Source organism: Vitis vinifera, chromosome 18, assembly GCF_030704535.1.
Source record: "Vitis vinifera cultivar Pinot Noir 40024 chromosome 18, ASM3070453v1".
NCBI lineage: Eukaryota > Viridiplantae > Streptophyta > Magnoliopsida > Vitales > Vitaceae > Vitis > Vitis vinifera.
The window spans coordinates 1,867,785-1,887,453 of NC_081822.1; the positions used below are offsets into that span (position 1 = coordinate 1,867,785).

The 19,669-nt window shown below is 27.5% G+C and overlaps 2 protein-coding genes and 1 long non-coding RNA gene across 4 annotated transcripts; all 3 read right to left on the bottom strand.

Moving 5' to 3' along the window:
• Window positions 1-562: 562 nt before the first annotated feature.
• Window positions 563-6,554, bottom strand: LOC132253229 (uncharacterized). 2 transcript variants are annotated; one of them, XR_009465050.1, is made up of 3 exons: window positions 2,837-3,636; window positions 1,177-1,353; window positions 563-927 (listed from the first exon to the last, which is right to left on the bottom strand). It is a non-coding gene; the product is annotated as an uncharacterized LOC132253229 (long non-coding RNA). The 2 variants fall into 2 exon arrangements; XR_009465049.1 differs by having other exon boundaries at window positions 563-1,353; window positions 2,837-6,554.
• Window positions 6,555-6,676: 122 nt separating this feature from the next.
• LOC100255763 (probable protein phosphatase 2C 55) lies at window positions 6,677-8,718 on the bottom strand. The gene is made up of 4 exons (XM_002284680.3): window positions 8,588-8,718; window positions 7,979-8,327; window positions 7,734-7,877; window positions 6,677-7,524 (listed from the first exon to the last, which is right to left on the bottom strand). The coding sequence occupies exons 1-4, from the start codon at window positions 8,623-8,625 to the stop codon at window positions 7,222-7,224; spliced, it is 834 nt and encodes a 277-aa protein (XP_002284716.2). The 5' UTR covers window positions 8,626-8,718; the 3' UTR covers window positions 6,677-7,221.
• A 6,954-nt stretch (window positions 8,719-15,672) lies between these two features.
• Window positions 15,673-17,830, bottom strand: LOC100260836 (probable protein phosphatase 2C 55). The gene is made up of 4 exons (XM_002284677.4): window positions 17,599-17,830; window positions 16,997-17,345; window positions 16,749-16,892; window positions 15,673-16,387 (listed from the first exon to the last, which is right to left on the bottom strand). The coding sequence occupies exons 1-4, from the start codon at window positions 17,631-17,633 to the stop codon at window positions 16,076-16,078; spliced, it is 840 nt and encodes a 279-aa protein (XP_002284713.1). The 5' UTR covers window positions 17,634-17,830; the 3' UTR covers window positions 15,673-16,075.
• Between the last annotated feature and the right edge of the window lie 1,839 nt (window positions 17,831-19,669).

Here is a 19,669-nt window from a genome sequence, read left to right on the forward strand (position 1 = left end):
ATTCAAGAATTTTACTTTGGTTCACCCAAATTTTTTTTTTTAATTAAAAAAAATGCATGACTAAATAGGTTTTTTTTTTTCTCTTTTTCTTCTTCTAAATTTCCTTTTTTTTTTTCCTTCAATATTGTTTAAACCTCTTGAAATCAATTTAATTTTTTCCCCAAATTAATAATAAAAAAATTGAATATTTGATTAAAGTGACATTAAACCATCAATTTTATTCTTTCAAATATTCACCAAAATTCAAATAACCCAAAAATGAATTAAAGAACAATTCTTAGACTCAAGCTCAAAAATTTCAATTATTAAGTAACCTAATGTCTAGGATTTTGAGAAGATTAAGGTTTGTTTCACTAGCAATAAACCGAATAATACCACAAATAAATACTACCACGTGTAAAGGATAATGCAAACACAAGTTCAATAAAGTCGCATAACTATAGCATTGATATAATTGTATAAGATTCACCATCTTCGACTCATAGAAATGTAAATGCAAAACTTGTGCTTAGGACTTTTTTTATTTTCTGCTCAACTCCCCATTTATTGTTACTTTTGTTCCTCTTTTTTTTATGAGAAATGACAACTTACACGCTTAGTTGATTCATTGCCATCCAAGGTAGCCTTTTTCATTCTTGAGAGTGTTTCCAATTTTTTTGAGAAAAGTGAGGGCTTACACGCTCAAGTGATTCATTGCCACCCGAGGTAGCCTTTTCCACTTTTTAGGAAACTTAATGTATGAAGGAGGAGCATACTAACGATTTTTCCACCACACTCCTTCTACACTCACATTTTCTTCAAGTCTAGCATGGATCATCAAAGATAATAATGAACAATTGCCATAGATATTTGTCTTCATTTTACTTGCGTTGAACAATGAATATATAGATATAGATTGTGTTTAAACTTGTTGTACCACCCTTTCAACTGCAATACATGAATATGCAAAGATCCAATGAGAATTTCAGGTATTCCAGAGCATAGCACTCTTTTTGTCCAGCTATCCGTACACAAACACACTGAGCCAGTCCTCATTGTTCCAGAATGTTTGATTATTTTCATGATCAGGTATTATTACACAAAGTAAGCAAACTTTTCTGTGTGAATGCATGTAGTGTTGACATCAGGAAGACAGCTTAATTATGTGCTGGAGGAGTAATTAAAAAGAATCCGCACCTGATCAAGGCTGATGATATTGGATATGGTTAAGGTTAGATTAGCTGTAAAGTCACAGTGGGAGAGGGTGTACACTCTTGGGATGATTCCAGAGTAATTATCAATTTCTTCTCCCATGGGCACAACTTTCAGCTTTGAAGCATCAAATTTTGCCGGAGGCCCCACAAGCCTAGCAGCCTGAATGTAAGAATATATCAATAGCATGTCACCTAATTGAGAAATCAGAGAATTAAAAGGTTCTTAACTTGTAACAAAACTTGGAATTTGAGCTATTTAAAATAAACAAATGAAATGAAGACCACAGCATTGAATGGACCAGGGACTTAAAAAATTCGACAACTTGTTCATTTAAAATCAATTAGTCTGTTCCATAGAATGAAAAAAAATATATAAGAACTTGCTTTAGATACACAAGTAAATCATTTACTCATCAAAATAAGGCTGTGTCTGGCTTTCAGAGACCATGAGGAAAAGGAAAAGAAAGGAAAATGGAAGAAATTTTTGCTTTCAGGCCAGTTTCGGCTATGCCATACTTGGTGGAATTCATTGCATTTTGCCATGATATACATATGACGGATTAAAGAAACTGGATGCACTTTCGCTGTACCCCAACTATAAACATAAGCCCATGCCTTCCACTCTTAGATGAGCATATTGTAATGGTGGTTTTCCATTTTCTATTCTCATTTTCAGATAGTTCAAGGCAATGGGACAACTCAGTGTTTGAAAAGGACTGAAACAAACTGGAGATGGTTCCAGACTCCCCCTCTTTAACTTATGTGTTGCTATTGTCACTAATTAAGGCATTATGCACAACAAAAAGGGTAAGTATATAGCATCAAGCCAAAAAATACAGGAGGCCCTTTTATATCGCTTTCTAAGAATATGAGAACACAATGTCAATCAACTTGGCGTCCTGTTCCAATCATGAACATAGGGTGAACCCCTAGAACCATTTTCTGAGTTCAACTTTTCAATACATCAAACTACAAGCTAAAATTTTAGATAGTTCTCCATTGTTTTTTTTTTTGTTCATCTTCACCATTGAAATGTTCCACTATGTTCTCCACTACCAGATGTTTGATATTTTCCAAGAAGCAAAATGAAACTGCTAACAACACATATTGCAAAAAATTGAACCCTCTAAATTATGCGGAAAATACCAATCAAATTGGGATCAGATAGGAATTCATACTGAAGTATCCCTTTGTTCAATTCTTGCAAACATGGAACAAATAAGATGCAAACTTGCAAACACAACTTCATTAAAATGTTATCAAGTGATTGTGGCAAGCTCAGAAATATCTGATTGAGGAATGATTTCATATTTACATTTTTTACAATTCCCAAGGCATGAAGTAATCCATGTCCTGAGTCCATGGCTATTGTGATGCGTCAATGGCATTCAAAATGCCTTAGGATTTCACTCATTGACGACAATTCAATGGTGTTAGAAATTTCGATATTAGGGCTAGTTAATGGTGAATGTGATAATTAGGCAGAGTGGACATATTGAACAAAATCAAAATGCCGCAATCTAAACCAACACCCAGATTCAAAAATCAACATATTAAAACAACCCCGCTTCTAAATTACTGTCTATCATCAATTTTTCCAATCAAAATGCCAGTATCCAAACACAGAGAGAGAAGCAACAAACCTAAAAAACAAGAGCATTGTAGGAGGCTTTAGTGCTGCCAATGGAAGAGAGAATAACGGGTTTGGATGCTCTGGAAGGTTTGAGGCTGGTGTTGGTCATGGAGAAACAGTCCCTCTGCGGTGATGGTGAGAATGGAAAAGCACAATGACAGGCCATGAAAGCAGACCAAACTCCTACCCTTCATCATTTTTGATAACCCACCATTGTCTTCACACACAGTTTCACTGTCAGTGAAGGTGAGGGAGAGAGATGTGGAGAGTTGGGGTTCATAGTATTGGTCATGTGGACTCCAATTCACGTTCACAGGCCCTCAAGCCCCCAAAATCTTTGTCAAGCCATTCCCACCACACATTGCCTCTCCACACAATAGAATGAAGAATTGAATAATGATCATTATGAGGGGGAAGGTCATATCAATTTTGTTTCCATTTGAAGTATTTTCTTCCCCGTGCCCATGTGACGGTGAGCCCTGTGTCAAATTTGCAATCGTCTCATCTGGTACAGCTCTTGTTGTTGGGCACTCCCTCCCCTTTATTAAAAACCCAGAAGACAAAATGATTGTTTATGATTTTCAAAAAATAAAAATTCGGAAAATAATGTGATGGGCCTCTTGGAGGAGAGGAAGGGTTGGATCTCCTATGATTGAGGTCGAGTCCTGCCCAAAGGGTTTTAGCCTTGAGAGGGGATTTGAACCCAGGCCCAGGCCTCTAATTTGGGTCACAGTGAATGAGAACACCTGCAAAACAAAACAAAGAGGCTCCGATGCCTAAGTCAGCAATAGAATAAAATATAGATAATTATAAAAGATATTTTATATATACATACCTTCACCGAATGATGTCAAATTGTCTCTAATACACCTAAAGGTACAAATTGTTACATATTTCCTATAAATTAATATATGTAACAAATACTCTTCAAATTTGTCAAATTTCTCCGTTAATATTGTCTAAGTTGTTTCTAATAAACAAATTTTTTGTCTCCGAATACTTTTCAACTACCCGAAAATCTCCATAAAATCAATTATGTCTTTGAATATTAATCAAAATCTAATTTTATAACCTATTCAATGAACTTAAAATTCTAAAACTAAACTTACACCAATCATCCAAAAAATACTAACAAATCTCCCAATACCAAATCCAACAAATTTATACATGTAGTCTCCACAAATTTCTATTATCAAAACCTTGATCTTAATTTCCTCAAAAGTGATCTAATAAAAATTCTTCAAATTTATCAAAATCGTTCATCATGCAATAATTGATATATTTAACAAATATTTTTTCAATTTATCAAAATCTTCTAGCAAAAAAATCTCGACAACCCCCAACCAACTAAGGGCAAGCACTCTTTATTGACATATTTAATAAATACTCTTCAAATTCATCAAGCTCTTATATCTATGGTCCAAACCTTCTTCATTAATATCATCTTTTCTTATGAGCAAATTATCATCTCCAATTCACAAAATGTCTAATGACACAAATTTATCATTAACTACTAATAATTAATATATCTAATAAATACTCTCCAAATTCTTGAAAATCTTCCCTCAATAATGTCCAAATTCTCTCAAGAAAAATCTCAATTTTCTCTTAGAATATTTAAAATCAATGAAATCAACCATGCCTTAAAATAATAATCAAAATCTAATTTTGTAGTCATATGATCAACTCCAAGTTCTAACATTGAACTTAAATCAATAATCTAAAACTAGAACTATCATCCCAAAACTCCGGGCTTGTTCCAATTAAACACCCAAACAATAAGATACTACCAAATTTCCTATAACCAAATCCAAAATTAGTACATCTAACCTCCACAAATTTCATATCATCAAAATCTCAACCTAATTTCTTCAAGGTAAGAGATGAAATTCACAATCTATAAAGCTAATAATATATTGATAAATAATTAAATCCAAATTTATAATTATATACACTAACCATCCAAAATTCAAATAATTTCAAGCACCTAATTTCTTTTAATTTGAAAGTCCAACCATAGACAAATTTTCTAATCATATCCAAAATTTGTAACTATAATCCAATTTTATACCACAAAAAAAAATAATTTTTTCAACAAGTATGCTCTCAATATTATCATAATCTAAAATCAATAGATTTAATAACATTTAGATTTTAACCAGTGGTCCTCGGATTTATTCTATTTCAAACACCAAACTTCCATAATCCACCGCCCAAATCCCAATTTTCTATTATAAATATGCGAAAGAGGAATATTATTAGTTTATTTTTTATTTTTAAAATAGAACAAATAATTTTAAAAATGGATAAAGGCCAAAATTACCAAAAATAAAAAAGAAAAGAAGAAAAGAACCAAAAACAACGGAAATTGAAAATATACAATAATGAATAATTTGTTTTTTTTCAGAAACCGATTGAGAAAAAGAACAAAAAGATAGACAAAGGCCAAAATTTAAAAAATAAAAAATAAAAACAAAAAACAACGGAAATTGAAAATATGCAGCAGTGAATAACCCCTTTTTTATTTTTTATTTTTTATATGATATATAAAAGACATTATTATAGCCTCTTGAGAGCTATTCAAGAATTGTACGTTGGTTCACCTATTTTTTTAAAAAGAAAAGGAAAAAAAATATGCATGAGTGAATAAGGATTTTTTTTTTCCTTCATCTTGTTTAAGTTGCCCTTTTTCCTTAAATATTGTTTAAGTTTATTGAAATCAATTTATTTTTTTTCCCAAATTAATAAACAAAAAACAAAATATTTGATTAAAGCAACATTAAACGATCAATTTGATTCTTTCAAATATTCATCAAAATTCAAAAAACCCAAAAATGAATCAATGAAATAGTTCTTAGACTCAAACTCAAAAATTTCAAATATTAAATAGCCTAATGTCCAGGACTTTGAAAAGATTAAGGTTTGTTTCACTAGCAATAAATCAAATAATGCCACAAATAAATACCACCACATGTAAAAGATAATGCAAACACGAGTTCAATAAAGTCACATAACTATAGCATTGATATAATGACATAAGATTCACTATCGTCAACTCTTGGAAATGTGAATGCAAAACTTATGCTTAGGACTTTTTTGATTTTCTGCTCTAACTCCCCATTTATTGCTTATTTTGTTCCTCTCTTTTTTCTTTTTTCTTTTTTTTTTCTTTTTTATGAGAAATGACGGCTTGCATGCTTAGTTGATTCATTGCCACCCAAGATAGCCTTTTTCATTCTCGAGAGGGTTTCCAACTTTTTGTTAAAAAAGTGATGGCTTACACGCTCAAGTGATTCATTGTCACCCGAGGTAGCCTTTTTCACTTTTCAGGAAACTTAATGTATGAAGGAGAAGCATACTAACGATTTTTCCACCACACTCCTTCTACACTCACATTATCTTTAAGTCTAGTATAGATCATCAAAAATAATAATAAACAATTGCCATAGATATTTGTCTTCAACTTACAAGTGTTTAACAATGAATATATAGGTATAGATTTTGTTTATAAGCAAATTATTTCAATTTTATTACATGGAGACAAAACTTAATCCATACCTGAACCTAGAACATTAGGCTTACTCTTTTACTCTTATTTAAGTAAAGCTTAAGTCTTGAATATGAACATTTAATCCATTTTTGAAGAATTTGAATTGAAGGGAAAAATGAAATTCACATCTATTTTATTTATTTTTTCTTGTTAAATTATTTGATTCTTTAATTTTTTTTTTTATCAAATTATTTGATTCAATAGAAGAAGAGAAAAACAAGGAAACATGCTTAACAAGTTTTAATTTTTATTTTTCAAATTATTTTTTTATGGATAAGAAGATTAAATAAAAGACGGAATTCTAAAATTTGGAATATTGATTTGAGTGGAACTTTATAACTTGTTTGATGTGAAAAAAGAAAAAAAGAAAAAAGAAAAAAGAAAAAAAAGAGGAAGCCTAACTAGGATATGGTATATTGAGTCACAAGCTTTCATTACATAAAAATAATAAAAATAATTAAATAATAATAATTGGAATATTGAGTGAAAAAAGAGCATTAAAAAAGATAAACTAGAAACTGGGATGTTGAGTTGAGTGGAACTTTGCAACATACTTAAGCATGTTTTCTTTTTTCTTTTTTCTTTTTTTTTTTTTTCTTTAGAAGACCTAAAAAACTAATAATCCTAATAAATGGAATACCTCTAGGACACGGTTCATATGAGAAAAACCCTAAAATATATGTATATAGATTAGGAACTAAAATGACTTAATGGCAAAGAAGGACATAAAAATGAACAAAGTGACAATTTTTAAAGAGAGAAATGGGAATGATACGAGAACGAATGAAATATATAGTTACCGCCCTCGTGCCATTTTGGTGCTTGCCTTTGCCGCCATCATAAAATCAGAGTATGTCCATGGGTGGTACAATGCGTGCAACTATCACAGTGATGTCGTCGGGTTTGCCACCACTTCTAAACTTTCCTTCCATCAATGCAGCTATTGTGTACGGGGAATCACCACTTTTAATCAGTGAATTTTCCTCGGCCAGCTCCGCCAATACCTTGGCCAATAGTTGTGGCTCCATACAACCTTCTTCACGCAGAACCCTTATAACCACCTCCATCTCATCTACGAACACATTGTCGAACAGTCCATCCGTTCCAACCACAACCACATCTCCTGCCCTTACCCCAATCATAAGCTCCTGTAGATAAAATGTTTATAAGCACCGGAATTATGAAATGATCAAGTTAGAGTCCTAGTGCTTCTAATATAAAAATTGTTTTTAAAAGCAACTTAATCCAACTAACCGATCTAACCCAAGATTCCAAAAAAATAAAAAGAGTTTATTAAACTTATGTCAACCTAAACTTAACAAAATAATAAACTTATGATAGGGTACAAATTAGGTACCTCTGCTACACTTGGATCATCACAGGTCTTCCCCAATTGACACGGACAATTAAAAAAATGTTGTTGTATGGATGACTTATATATCATTCTTCCATATCTAAATATCATGAATCCGCTATCTCCAACATTAACAACATTCAAACACTGTAAAGTAGTAACAATAGTTAAAACATAATAAATATAAGATAATTGATTTAAAAAAAAATTGTATATATTTAGATTCATAAATTTACTAAATTACATACCTCATCCGTAAGTGTTATGATACATGCTGTGGATGATCCTTCAACATTAGTATTAGAGTAAGCTTCTTCCAAAACCATTTGTGGATACACAATTTCTTTATCTTCCGCATAAAGGGTGGTGACACAATTATCCATTAGTTGTCGAGCATATTCACCCCCATCTATGCCTTGCTTTGCCCAACCAGCCACGCCATCGGCTAAACCAATGGTTTGATGATGTTTACTAATAAAATAAGCATCATCTCCCCTCGTACTTGATTTACTCTTATCCGGTATGTAAAAAGATCCGAAATCCATGATCAAACTCCTTTCACTCAATATTTTCATACCCTTCTTGATAGGTTTTATCCTAAATAATAAACATATTCAAATGATCAAAAAATATATATATATATAAAGAAAGAAACAAAAAATACTTAGGCTAAAAAATGGAAATCATGATATTGAATTCACACTTCAAATATGAAATCTGAATATACGATCTTTAAGTAATGAAAACAACTCAAATTGCACGTTTTCTTGTGGTATTAATTTGATATTATAAATAAAAATAAAAATAAAAATATACTTGTTGCTATCTAAAACCTTCATAAAAGAAAACTTTCATACCTTCTCATCATACTTTCCTCCATGGCCTTGTCTTCCATTGTATTTTTTTCAAGATGGTTGAAAACAATTGAGTTTTAGTTCAAGACAACAAGTAGCAAATACTGGAATGAGAATAAAGGACAGGTTTTGATGAGAATATTTATATTTAAGTAATAGTAATTGAACTTGTTTAGGATTCTACAACTTTAAGATCATGCTAGATTTAAGGGATTTGAGGATAAGATATAAGATACATCCATGACTTAATATTCATATATCTACATATCCCATTTGTAACAACTTTCTATTTTTATTTTTCTCAATTTTTTCATATTAATCATTTGTCAACAAAAACATAATTTAAAAACAAAATTTTAGTTAAAAAAAAATTACAACTTAAAATAGTATTAATATATAATACCATTCAATAAAACGTTTGATATATACCAAATGCCTTGATTCAATATTTTAATTACGGATATTACTAATAAAGAAATTTAAAAAATTATATATTAAGATATAAATTGTGAAAAGATTTCCTAATAATACTAAAAATGAAAAGGGTTTGATATTTTTATTAATGCCAAATATTGAGAAGTAACATATTTTTTATTTTAAAAAATTCCACAACATTGGTAGAAATTATATTTTTCATTTAATTTTTTATTCTTTTAAAAATCAAATATGAGAATAGGTTTATATATTTTATTGAATATAATATTTTAAGATATAATTATCTATCAAATATATCTTATCCCTCCTTAGAGATGATTTAAGATATTAATTAAATTTTAAAAAAATTTAATTATGCTAGTTTTAATTAATTCCACAAAGAAAATATTTTGGTATTCCAATTTTTCTAACTCTTTCACGAAAATCATATCTCTTTAATAAGCAAAAAAAAAATGATAAGAGTTACAATTAGTTGAATTTAAAATTTTAATATTAATTAAAAATAATTATATCAAATATTTTAAAAGATATATACTAAAATATCCTAAATTTTTTAAATGTGGCTGATAGTAATCATACATTTAAAAATAAAGGACTTGGTTTGTAAATAAGATTCACATGGGATAAAAGTCGGTAGGATCTGCCCTTAAGTCTATCCCTGGGCCTCGCAATTCCTACAACCGCTCACACATTGCACAACAAATCGCGACTCGCGAGTAAACAACCCTCTTCTATCCCCGCTGCTATATATCACATGTGGCAAATGATGATTGGATATTAAAATAATATAATAAATTTGTTAAATAAAAAAACAAGGTTGTTTCTTTATATATCCTATATTAATTATTATCCAAAATTTCAGGTTAATATATTAATTATATTATATTATTTAATATATAAAAATAATTTATATATCATATATTAATATTATTTTATAAACATTTTTTTAGTTTTTCCTTTTTAATCATAAATTTAATTTATAAAAAAAATTATTTATAAAATGAGTATATTAACAAATAAAAAATAAATTTTTGATATATGAGATATGTATATCTCATATCTTATTATGAGATTAACATATATGAATAATAAATAAAAAAAATTATGGATAACATATTCTATCACTTATCTTATCTTTTATTTAGTTAAATATAGGATAAGATAGATGATGATATAACTTATCATTTCTTATCACCAACCAAATATGAAAAAAATTGTGGATAACATATTTTATCACTTATCTTATCTTTTGTTTAGTTAAACATATGATAAGATATATGATGATATAACTTATCATTTCTTATCACCAACCAAACATGAAAAAAATTTATGGATAAGATATCCCATCACTTATCTTATCTTTTGTTAGTTAAATATACGATATGATAGATAATGATATAACTTATCATTTCTTATCACCAATCAAATATGAGATAAGATATAATATTTCACTTCTTATCTTATTTGGATTAACCAACATGACTTTTAGTTTTATACGGGGTATTTGTATTTTTATACTTTGATAATAATGATCCAAAACTTATGTCCAAACAAGGATTAAAATATTAGATTTTTCAAAAAATATTAGCAAATATCTCATATTTAATAAGGGTATTATAAAAAATATCAATAGAAGTTTTGAAAAAAAAAATGAGGAGAAAAATTAATAAAAAATTATATAAATATTTAAAAATAATAATATACATATTAAAATAAACATTTATTTATTTTGAAAATGAAATATTAAAAATTAAAAATTAAATGTTAATTATTTAATTTTTAAATTCCAATGGGGTGATTATCCAAAATTTAAAACTATAAAATAATTAAATATAAGATAAAAACAGCTTTTATTGTTTATTGAAAATTTTAAAATATTTTAATGAATTTTAATGAAATATATTTTATTAATATTTTTTCTAATTTGAATCATATTTCTATAAAATTTCCAACTGTTATAAATAATATTCTAGATTTAATTTAAACTTTCTCAATCCGGTTTTAGTTCGAAATTCCAACTATATTACCTTTTATCTTAATTTAGATTGGAATCCACCTAAATTTGGAAAAAAGTTGAGTGAATTCGATTTAATATTTTTATGATTATAATATTTGTATGGTACATTATCTTATATATATATATATTTTTTTTTATATTTTTAAGAAAAAATTATTGAAGCCAATCTATCTGCACTCCACAGCTTCACATTTCAAATCAATATATGCAGATCCCCAATATAATCCCTTCTTTCTATTAAAAACTAAAAATAAAAAATAAAAAATTAAATAATTATTGGGCAAAATATAATGTGGTGGGCCTCTTGGAGGAGAGGAAGGAGTGATCTCCAAGGATTGAGGTTGAGTCCTGCCCAAAGGGTTTTAGCCTTGAGCGGGGAATCGAGCCCTTGTTAGTTTAAGGGTTTTCTTACATGATTTTTATTTTGATTTTAAACTAAATAATGATTAAATGATGGACGATATTTAACTTTTCTTATTTATGATATATGTGACCTTTTTGTAAAATGAAAAAAGAAAAAAATATTAAAAAAATTATATTTTTTTAATAAACATTTGAATACCAAGAGAGGAGGAACGGTTACAAAAAAATTGGTTAGTAAAATTTAGAAAAATGTTTTTTTTCAAGTATTTAAAAGTATATTTAGTATTGTTTCCCAAACCTTTTCTTGTAATAAATTGTAAAAAAGTTTTGATTTATAAAAAGTTTGTCGTATATATATTTTGAATTAAAAAGTTATTTTCTATTTTAATGAGCAATAATTTTTAAACAAAGCTTAATTTTGGATTTGCTTGATTCCCATTAAGAATCTAATCAAAGAAGGACTTTATAATTTTATACCCTTTTTCTTTTCTTTTCATCCAACTTTTCTCATAATAAATATACCATAAAAAGAGGAAAAGAAAAGAAAAGAAATTATATGGCATATAAATATATGTATTTATTTATTTAGTTAATTTGCCTTCTAGTCGGTGAAAGAGAGTTTGGCCTACAATTAGCATACAAGAGTCCACTTGGTGCATAGAAATAAAATCCTCGTAAAAGAGTCTTTGTTTTCTTTGTGAATTTGTCTTTGTTTTCATCTAATCCTCGGCCGACAACCTGCACAACAGAAAAAAGAGGCTCCGATGCCTAAGTCAGCAACAGAATTAAATATATGTAATTATAAAAGATATTTTGATGATATATACATACCTTGACCGAATGATGAATTACGGTATGTATTTTAATCAATGTTATATCTTTATAACAAAAGAGTCCAAGCTCTCCCATAATTGTCTCTAATACACATAACATTTAGAGCACCTTAAGGTACAAATTGTTACATATTTCCTATAAATTATTATATGTAACAAATACTCTTCAAATTTGTCAAAATCCTCCATTAATATAATCCAAGTTCTCTCCATGAATATCATATTTTTTGTCTCCAATTTCTTTGCTATTGAAAATGCTTCATAACACAAAATCATCAATATAGTCAAGTAATCATTGTATCCAATATATTTCATAAATACTCCTCAAATTTACAAATTGTCCATCATTTAGTTCGAGTATTTGTATTTCCAAATAATTGATATATATAATAAATACTCTTCAAATTCTTGAAAGTCTTCCATAAATATAATCTAAGTCCACCAAAAAGAAAGAAGAAATCCCTTTTTCTCCTCAGGGAATCTAAAATTCATAAAATCAATCATTTCTTCAAACCACTAACCTTCACTAATAAAATACTAACAAATCTCCCATGACCAAATCTAAAATTTATCCATTTAGTCTCCAAATATTTTCTATCACCAAAATCCGGTTCTAATTTCCTCAAAATTCTTCAAATTTATCAAAATCTTTCATTGTCCAAACTCTATTATGAATGACACTTTTTCTAATAAACAAATTTGTCTTCTCCCATTCACTTAATACCAAAAGTTCTCAATGATATAAAATTTTCTTAAATGATACATTGTCATCAATATCTCAAAGTGCTAAAATATATCCATCAAATACTCTTTAAATTTGTCAAAATCTTCTCATCCTCTCCTCATATTTTCTATGAAACTTCCAATTTGTTTCAATTAAACACCCAAACAATGAACCTTCACCAATAAGTTACTAACAAATTTGTCATAACCAAATCCAAAATTAACACATCTAACATCCAAAAATTTCATATCATCAAAATCTCAACCTAATGTTCTCAAGGTAAAAGATGAAATTCATGATATATAAAACTAATAGTATCTCCATAATTAATTAAATCCAAATTTATAATTATATGCACTAACCATCCAAAATTCAAATAATTTCAAACACCTAATTTCTTTTAATCCAAAAGTCCAACCACAAACAAATTTCCTATAAGCATACCCAAAATTTGTATCTATAGCCCAATTTTATGCCACTAAAAGAGCAATTTCTTTGACGAGTATGCTCTCAATAAGTCATAATCTCCCCACTATAAGCATATCCAGCATAATCAAACCTCATTCCAAATTCCCACAAAAATAAGAAAAATAGAATAAGAAAATTTGAAAAATATACAAAAAATAGTAAGTTGCAAAGAACAGAGGAGAAAAAGAAAAAAAAACTTCCAAAGTTAATATACAATCGGAAAATTGAATAAAAAATTGGATGAAGGCCAAAATTACCAAAAAAAAAAAAAAAAAAAAACAACCAAAAACAACGGAAATTGAAAATATAGGGCAGTGAATAAAGCCTTTTTTTTTTTCATAAACTGGATGAGACAAAAGAGCAAAAAGACTTTTATAAAAACGGGCAGAGGTCAAAATTTAAAAATAAAAAATAAAATCAGAAACAACAAAAATAAAAAACATGCAACAGAACCTTTTTTTTTTTTTCCTTTTTCTTTTTATTTATATCAAAGACATTATTAGAGCCTCTTGAAAGCTATTCAAGAATTTTACTTTGATTCACCCAAATTTTTTTTTAATTAAAAAAAAATGCATGAGTGAATAAGTTTTTTTTTTTTCTCTCTTCTTCTTCTAAATTTTTTTTTCCTTCAATATTGTTTAAACCTATTGAAATCAATTTAATTTATTCCCCAAATTAATAATAAAAAAATTGAATATTTGATTAAAGTGACAGTAAATCATCAATTTCATTCTTTCAAATATTCACCAAAATTCAAATAACCCAAAAATGAATTAAAGAACAATTCTTAGACTCAAGCTCAAAAATTTTAATTATTAAGTAGCCTAATGTCTAGGATTTTGAGAAGATTAAGGTTTGTTTCACTAGCAATAAACTGAATAATACCACAAATAAATACTACCATATGTAAAGGATAAATGCAAACACAAGTTCAATAAAATCGCATAACTATAGCATTGATATAATTGTATAAGATTCACCATCTTTGACTCATAGAAATGTAAATGCAAAACTTGTGCTTAGGACTTTTTTGATTTTCTGCTCAACTCCCCATTTATTGCTATTTTTGTTCCTCTCTTTTTTCTTTTTCTTTTTTATGAGAAATGACGGTTTACACGCTTAGTTGATTCATTGCCATCCAAGGTGACCTTTTTCATTCTCGAGAGTGTTTCCATTTTTTTTTTAGAAAAGTGACGGCTTACACGCTCAAGTGATTCATTGCCACCCGAGGTAGCCTTTTCCACTTTTTAGGAAACTTAAATGTATGAAAGAGTAGCATACTAACGATTTTTCCACCACATTTTTCCACCACACTCCTTCTACACTCACATTTTCTTCAAGTCTAGCATGGATCATCAAAGGTAATAATGAACAATTGTCATAGATATTTGTCTTCATCTTACTAGCGTTGAACAATGAATATATAGATATAGATTGTGTTTATAAGCAGATTATTTCAATTTTATTACATGAAGACAAAACTTAACCTATATTAGAACCTAGAACATTAGGCTTACTTTTTTACTATTATTTAAGTAAAGCTCAAGTCTTGAATATGAACATTTAATCCTTTTTGAGAAATTTGAATTGAAGCGAAAATTGAAATTCACTTTTTTTTTATTGGCGGGGGTAAAATTATTTGATTCTATTGAAGATTGAGAAGAGTAAGAAATTGAAACAATGCTAAGGTGATGTAAAACAAGCAACATGCTTGACTTGTTTTTTTTTTTTTCAATTTATTTCTTTTTATGAGTAAGAACAATAAAAAACCAGAATTCTAAAATGCTGAAAAAACAAAAAGGAAAAAAAAATTGAAATATTGAGTTGAGTGGGATTTTGTAACATATTTTCATTTCTAAAAAGCTAAAAAAAAACTAAAAATTGGGATATTCCGTTGGGTTGAATTTTTCAACATGCTTGGCATGTTTTTATTTTCTAAAACTAAAAAAAAAAAAACACGAAAGGAAGATAAAATAAAAAATAAAAATAAAAAACTAAAAATTGGGATATTCCGTTGGGCTGTATTTTTCAACATGCATGGCATGTTTTTATTTTCTAAAACTAAAAAAAAAAAAAAAAACTAAAAACGAAAGGAAGATAAAAAATAAAAAAATGAAAAAAAAAACTAAAAATTGGGATATTGAGTGACGTGTTTTCATTTTTTTCTAATAAAAATAGGAAAAATAAAAAAGAGAAGAAGAAAATAACTAAAAATTGAGATAATCTTGATAAATGTTATAACTAGACACTGTTCACATGCGGATTTTTTTTTTTTTTAAATCCTAAAAACAAAAGAAAATAACTAATAATCTTGATAAATGGTATGACTCTAAGACACGATTCACATGGATTTTTTTTTTTTCAAATGATTTTTTTATTAACAGAAATGATTGAAATTAAAAAAAAAAAAAAAAATTACTCAATAGGTCAAACAAACAAGGACTCCAACCTGACACTAAAAACAATAATGACATTGAGTAAACCCTTAGAGAAATATAATAGCAAAGAAGAACACAAAAATGAACAAAGTGAAATCACATACACAATTTTTAAAGAGATAAAATGAGAACAGGAATAAGAATGATACGAGCAAGAATAATATATATAGTTACCGCCCTTGTGTCGTTTTGGTGCTTGCTCCTGCCGTCCTTCTAAAATCCGAGTATCTCCATGGGTGGTACAATGTGTGCAACTACCACAGTGATATCATCAGGTTTGCCACCATTTTTAAGATATCCTTCTATCATTGCCGCTCTTGAATATGGGGAATCGCCATCTTTGTGCCGTGAATTCTTCAAAGCCAACTTTGCGAATGAGCGGGCCAATACCTGTGGCTCCAAACAGCTTTCTTTTTTACATACAACCCTTATAACATCCTCTATCTCACTTGCAAACACATTGTCAAATAGTCCATCAGTTCCGGCCACCATAACATCTCCTGCCTTTACCTCAATTGTAAGCTCCTGCAGGTAAAATGTTTATGAAATGATCCAGCAAGAGTACTTTGGTGATGTTTTTAAAAACTAATTTTAGTATAGAAACTATTTTTCAATGAAAAAAAATATCGTGCATCTAATTTTAGAAAGTGTTTTTAAGATTCGTCCAAAAAAACATATAAAATGTAAACATTCCAAAAAGGTAAAAATTAAAATTCACTTGTAACCCATCCTACCTAAGATTAAAAAAAATAGAAAAGAAAGAAAGAAAGAAAGAAAATTATGAACTTAGGATTAGGTAACCGATCTTACTAAGATTTAAAAAATAGAAGAAAAAAAAACAAAGAAAGAAAATAATAAACTTAATACAAGGTACAAATTTAGATACCTCTGCTACACTTAGATCATCACTTCTCTTTCCCAATTGATATGGAGAATTAAAACGATGTTGTTGTGCGGGTGACTTATATATCAGATCTCCATCTCTAAATAGCATGATTCCACTGTCTCCAACGTTGACAATATGCAAGTACTATAAAATAACAATAATAGTTAAAACATAATAAATATAACATAATTGATTTAAAAAGAAATTTTTATATATATTTGAATTTATAAATTGATTAGATTACATACCTCATTCGTAAGTGTTATAATACATGCTGTGGAGGATCCTTTAATTTCAGTTTTCAAGTAAGCTTCTTCTAAAATCATTTTTGGATCCACAATCTTTTTGTTTTTCGCATAAAGGGCAGTGAGACAATTATCCATCAATTGTCGTGCATATTCACCCGCGTCTATACCCTTCTTTGCCCAACTAGCCACACCATCAGCCAAACCAATGGTTTGATGATGTTTACAGATAAAATAAGCATCATCTCCCCTTGGCTTTGATTTACTCTTCTTTGGTATATAAAAAGATCCAAGATCCATCATCAAACTCCTTTCAGTCAATATCTTCATAACACTTTCGCTCGGTTTAATCCTAAGCAATAAACACATTCAAATAATTCAAAAATACATATAAAGAACACAACAAGAAAAACATAGGTTAAAAAATGGAAATCATATTGAGTTCACATTTTAGATATGGAACTTTGAATTTACAATCTTCAAGTAATAAAAGCAACCCAAATTGCATGTTTTCTTGTTGCATGTAATTAAGATTGTAAATTAAAATGAAAATAAAAATATGTTTCTTGCTATATGGAATTGACAAAAAACAAGAACTTCCATACCTTTCCATCATACTTTCGCCCATGGTGTCTTCCATTATCCTTTTTTCAAGATAGTTGAAAATGATAATGAAAGAAAGCTTTCTTAAGGTCTATAGCTCACGACAACAAGAAGCAAATACTTTGAAGATGATAAAGGAAAGGTTAGGATGATAAATCTTTCTATTTAAGTAATAGTAACTGAATTTGTTTAGGATGAGACTCTACTACTTTAAGATCATGCTAGATTTAGGAGATTTGATGATAAGATATGAGATATGTTCATGACTTAACGTTCCGTGAGTTAAGATATATGTACATGTCCCATGTATAACAACTTTCTATTTTTATTTTTTCAATATTTTTCATATTAATCATGAACAAAAATTTAAGTAAAAATAAAATTTTATGTTAAAAAATAATTAAACTAATTATGTTTATGATACAACTTAAAATAATATTAACATATACTATCATTCAATAAAACATTTAAAATATTCCAAATGCTATTATATATTTTGGATAAAGTTTTCAATATTTTAGTTAGGAATGTTACTAATAAAAAAATTAAATATGCATATGTATACTAAGTTATAAATTATGAAAAGATTTCCAAATAATACTAAAGCGAAAAAGGTTTCATATTTCTATTAATGCGTAATATTGAGATGTAATATATTTTTTATTTTTTATTATTTAAAAAAAAATCAAATATGAAAATAAATTTACATATTTTATTGGATATGATATTTTAGGATATAATTGTCCATCAAATTTATCATATTTTGCTCGAAGAAGACATAAGATATTAATTAAAATTTTTAGAAAGTTAATTATGGTAGTTGATTTCACAAATAAGATATTTGGACGTCTTCCTATTTTTCTAACTCTTCAACTGAAATTTAATATTAATATTTCTGTCCATATTAATATTAATTAAAAATAATTATATCACATTTTGAAAATAATTACCATCAGAAAACTCCTACCTGTCTTGAAAAACTACACTCCACAATAAAAAAACTTCATGACAACAAATAAAAAAGTTTTATTCTTTTCAATTTTCTTTCTTTCTAATTTATTTTTTTTAAACTTATGGATAAATAAATAAATTATTTTGAAGTATTATATAGTAAAAAATTAAATCAAAATAAATTATAAACTAAAAGATTGCAACATGAAAGAAGAAAATCTTATATAACATAGATAGTTTATAATAAATAAAATAATGTATTACCTAATTGATTTCATCAATATTTTTATTTTTTTATTCAAATCATTTAAAATATATATGATAATAATGTTTAGTTTTTTCATTGACCCTTTAACGAACATTCAGTTCTTATAAATAAGTTAAATAGAATTTGTTTGAATTCTAATTTTATTATATTAAGTAACTAAAAACAAATTTCAATATAAATTAATTAAAAATAAAGTTTAATTTAATATAATTATCATAAATTAACCAAAAAGGTGTTTTTTTTTAGAATTTTAATTTTATCACATGGAGGAACTAAAAATAAAAGTTATGATTTAAAAGAAGATATATTTTAGTATAAAATTATTTAATTATAAAATCTTTATTTTGAAATAAAAACGGTTATAAGAATTTTAAAAATCAGTTATCTTTTAGTTAGTTACAAATTCCTTCTACTAAACAAATTCAAATTTAAAAATCAGTTATCATACTTTAGTTACAAGTTCCTTCTATTAAACAAATTCAAATTTAAAATTCAGTTATCATACTTCAACAATAGTTAGTTACAAGTTCCTTCTACTAAACAAATTCAATTTTAAAAATAAGTTATCATACTTCAAGTTCCATCTACTAAACAAATTCAAATCCATAGTTGATAACAAGAAGAAACAAACACTTGGAAGATAATAAATGAAAGGTTTCTATGATAAATATTTTATAAAGTTTTCAATATTTTAATTATGAATATTACTAATAAAAAAAATAAAAAACAACCTATGAATTGTAAAAATATTCCCAAATAATATTAGAGATATTTGAAATAAATTATATTTATTTTATTTTATATTTTATTCCTTTAAAAAAATGAAATACGAGATTAGGCTTAGATATTTGATA

Coding starts and splice junctions, on each gene's coding strand:
- LOC100260836 (XM_002284677.4), bottom strand. CDS start 17,633: ATGGAAGACACCATGGGCGAAAGTATGATGGAAAG. Junction 17,346..17,598: donor GGCGAAAGTATGATGGAAAG/GTATGGAAGTTC, acceptor TTTATTGCTTAG/GATTAAACCGAGCGAAAGTG. Junction 16,388..16,748: donor ATGATCTAAGTGTAGCAGAG/GTATCTAAATTT, acceptor TTTTACCTGCAG/GAGCTTACAATTGAGGTAAA.
- LOC100255763 (XM_002284680.3), bottom strand. CDS start 8,625: ATGGAAGACAAGGCCATGGAGGAAAGTATGATGAGAAG. Junction 8,328..8,587: donor GAGGAAAGTATGATGAGAAG/GTATGAAAGTTT, acceptor TTTATTATTTAG/GATAAAACCTATCAAGAAGG. Junction 7,878..7,978: donor TCATAACACTTACGGATGAG/GTATGTAATTTA, acceptor ACTACTTTACAG/TGTTTGAATGTTGTTAATGT.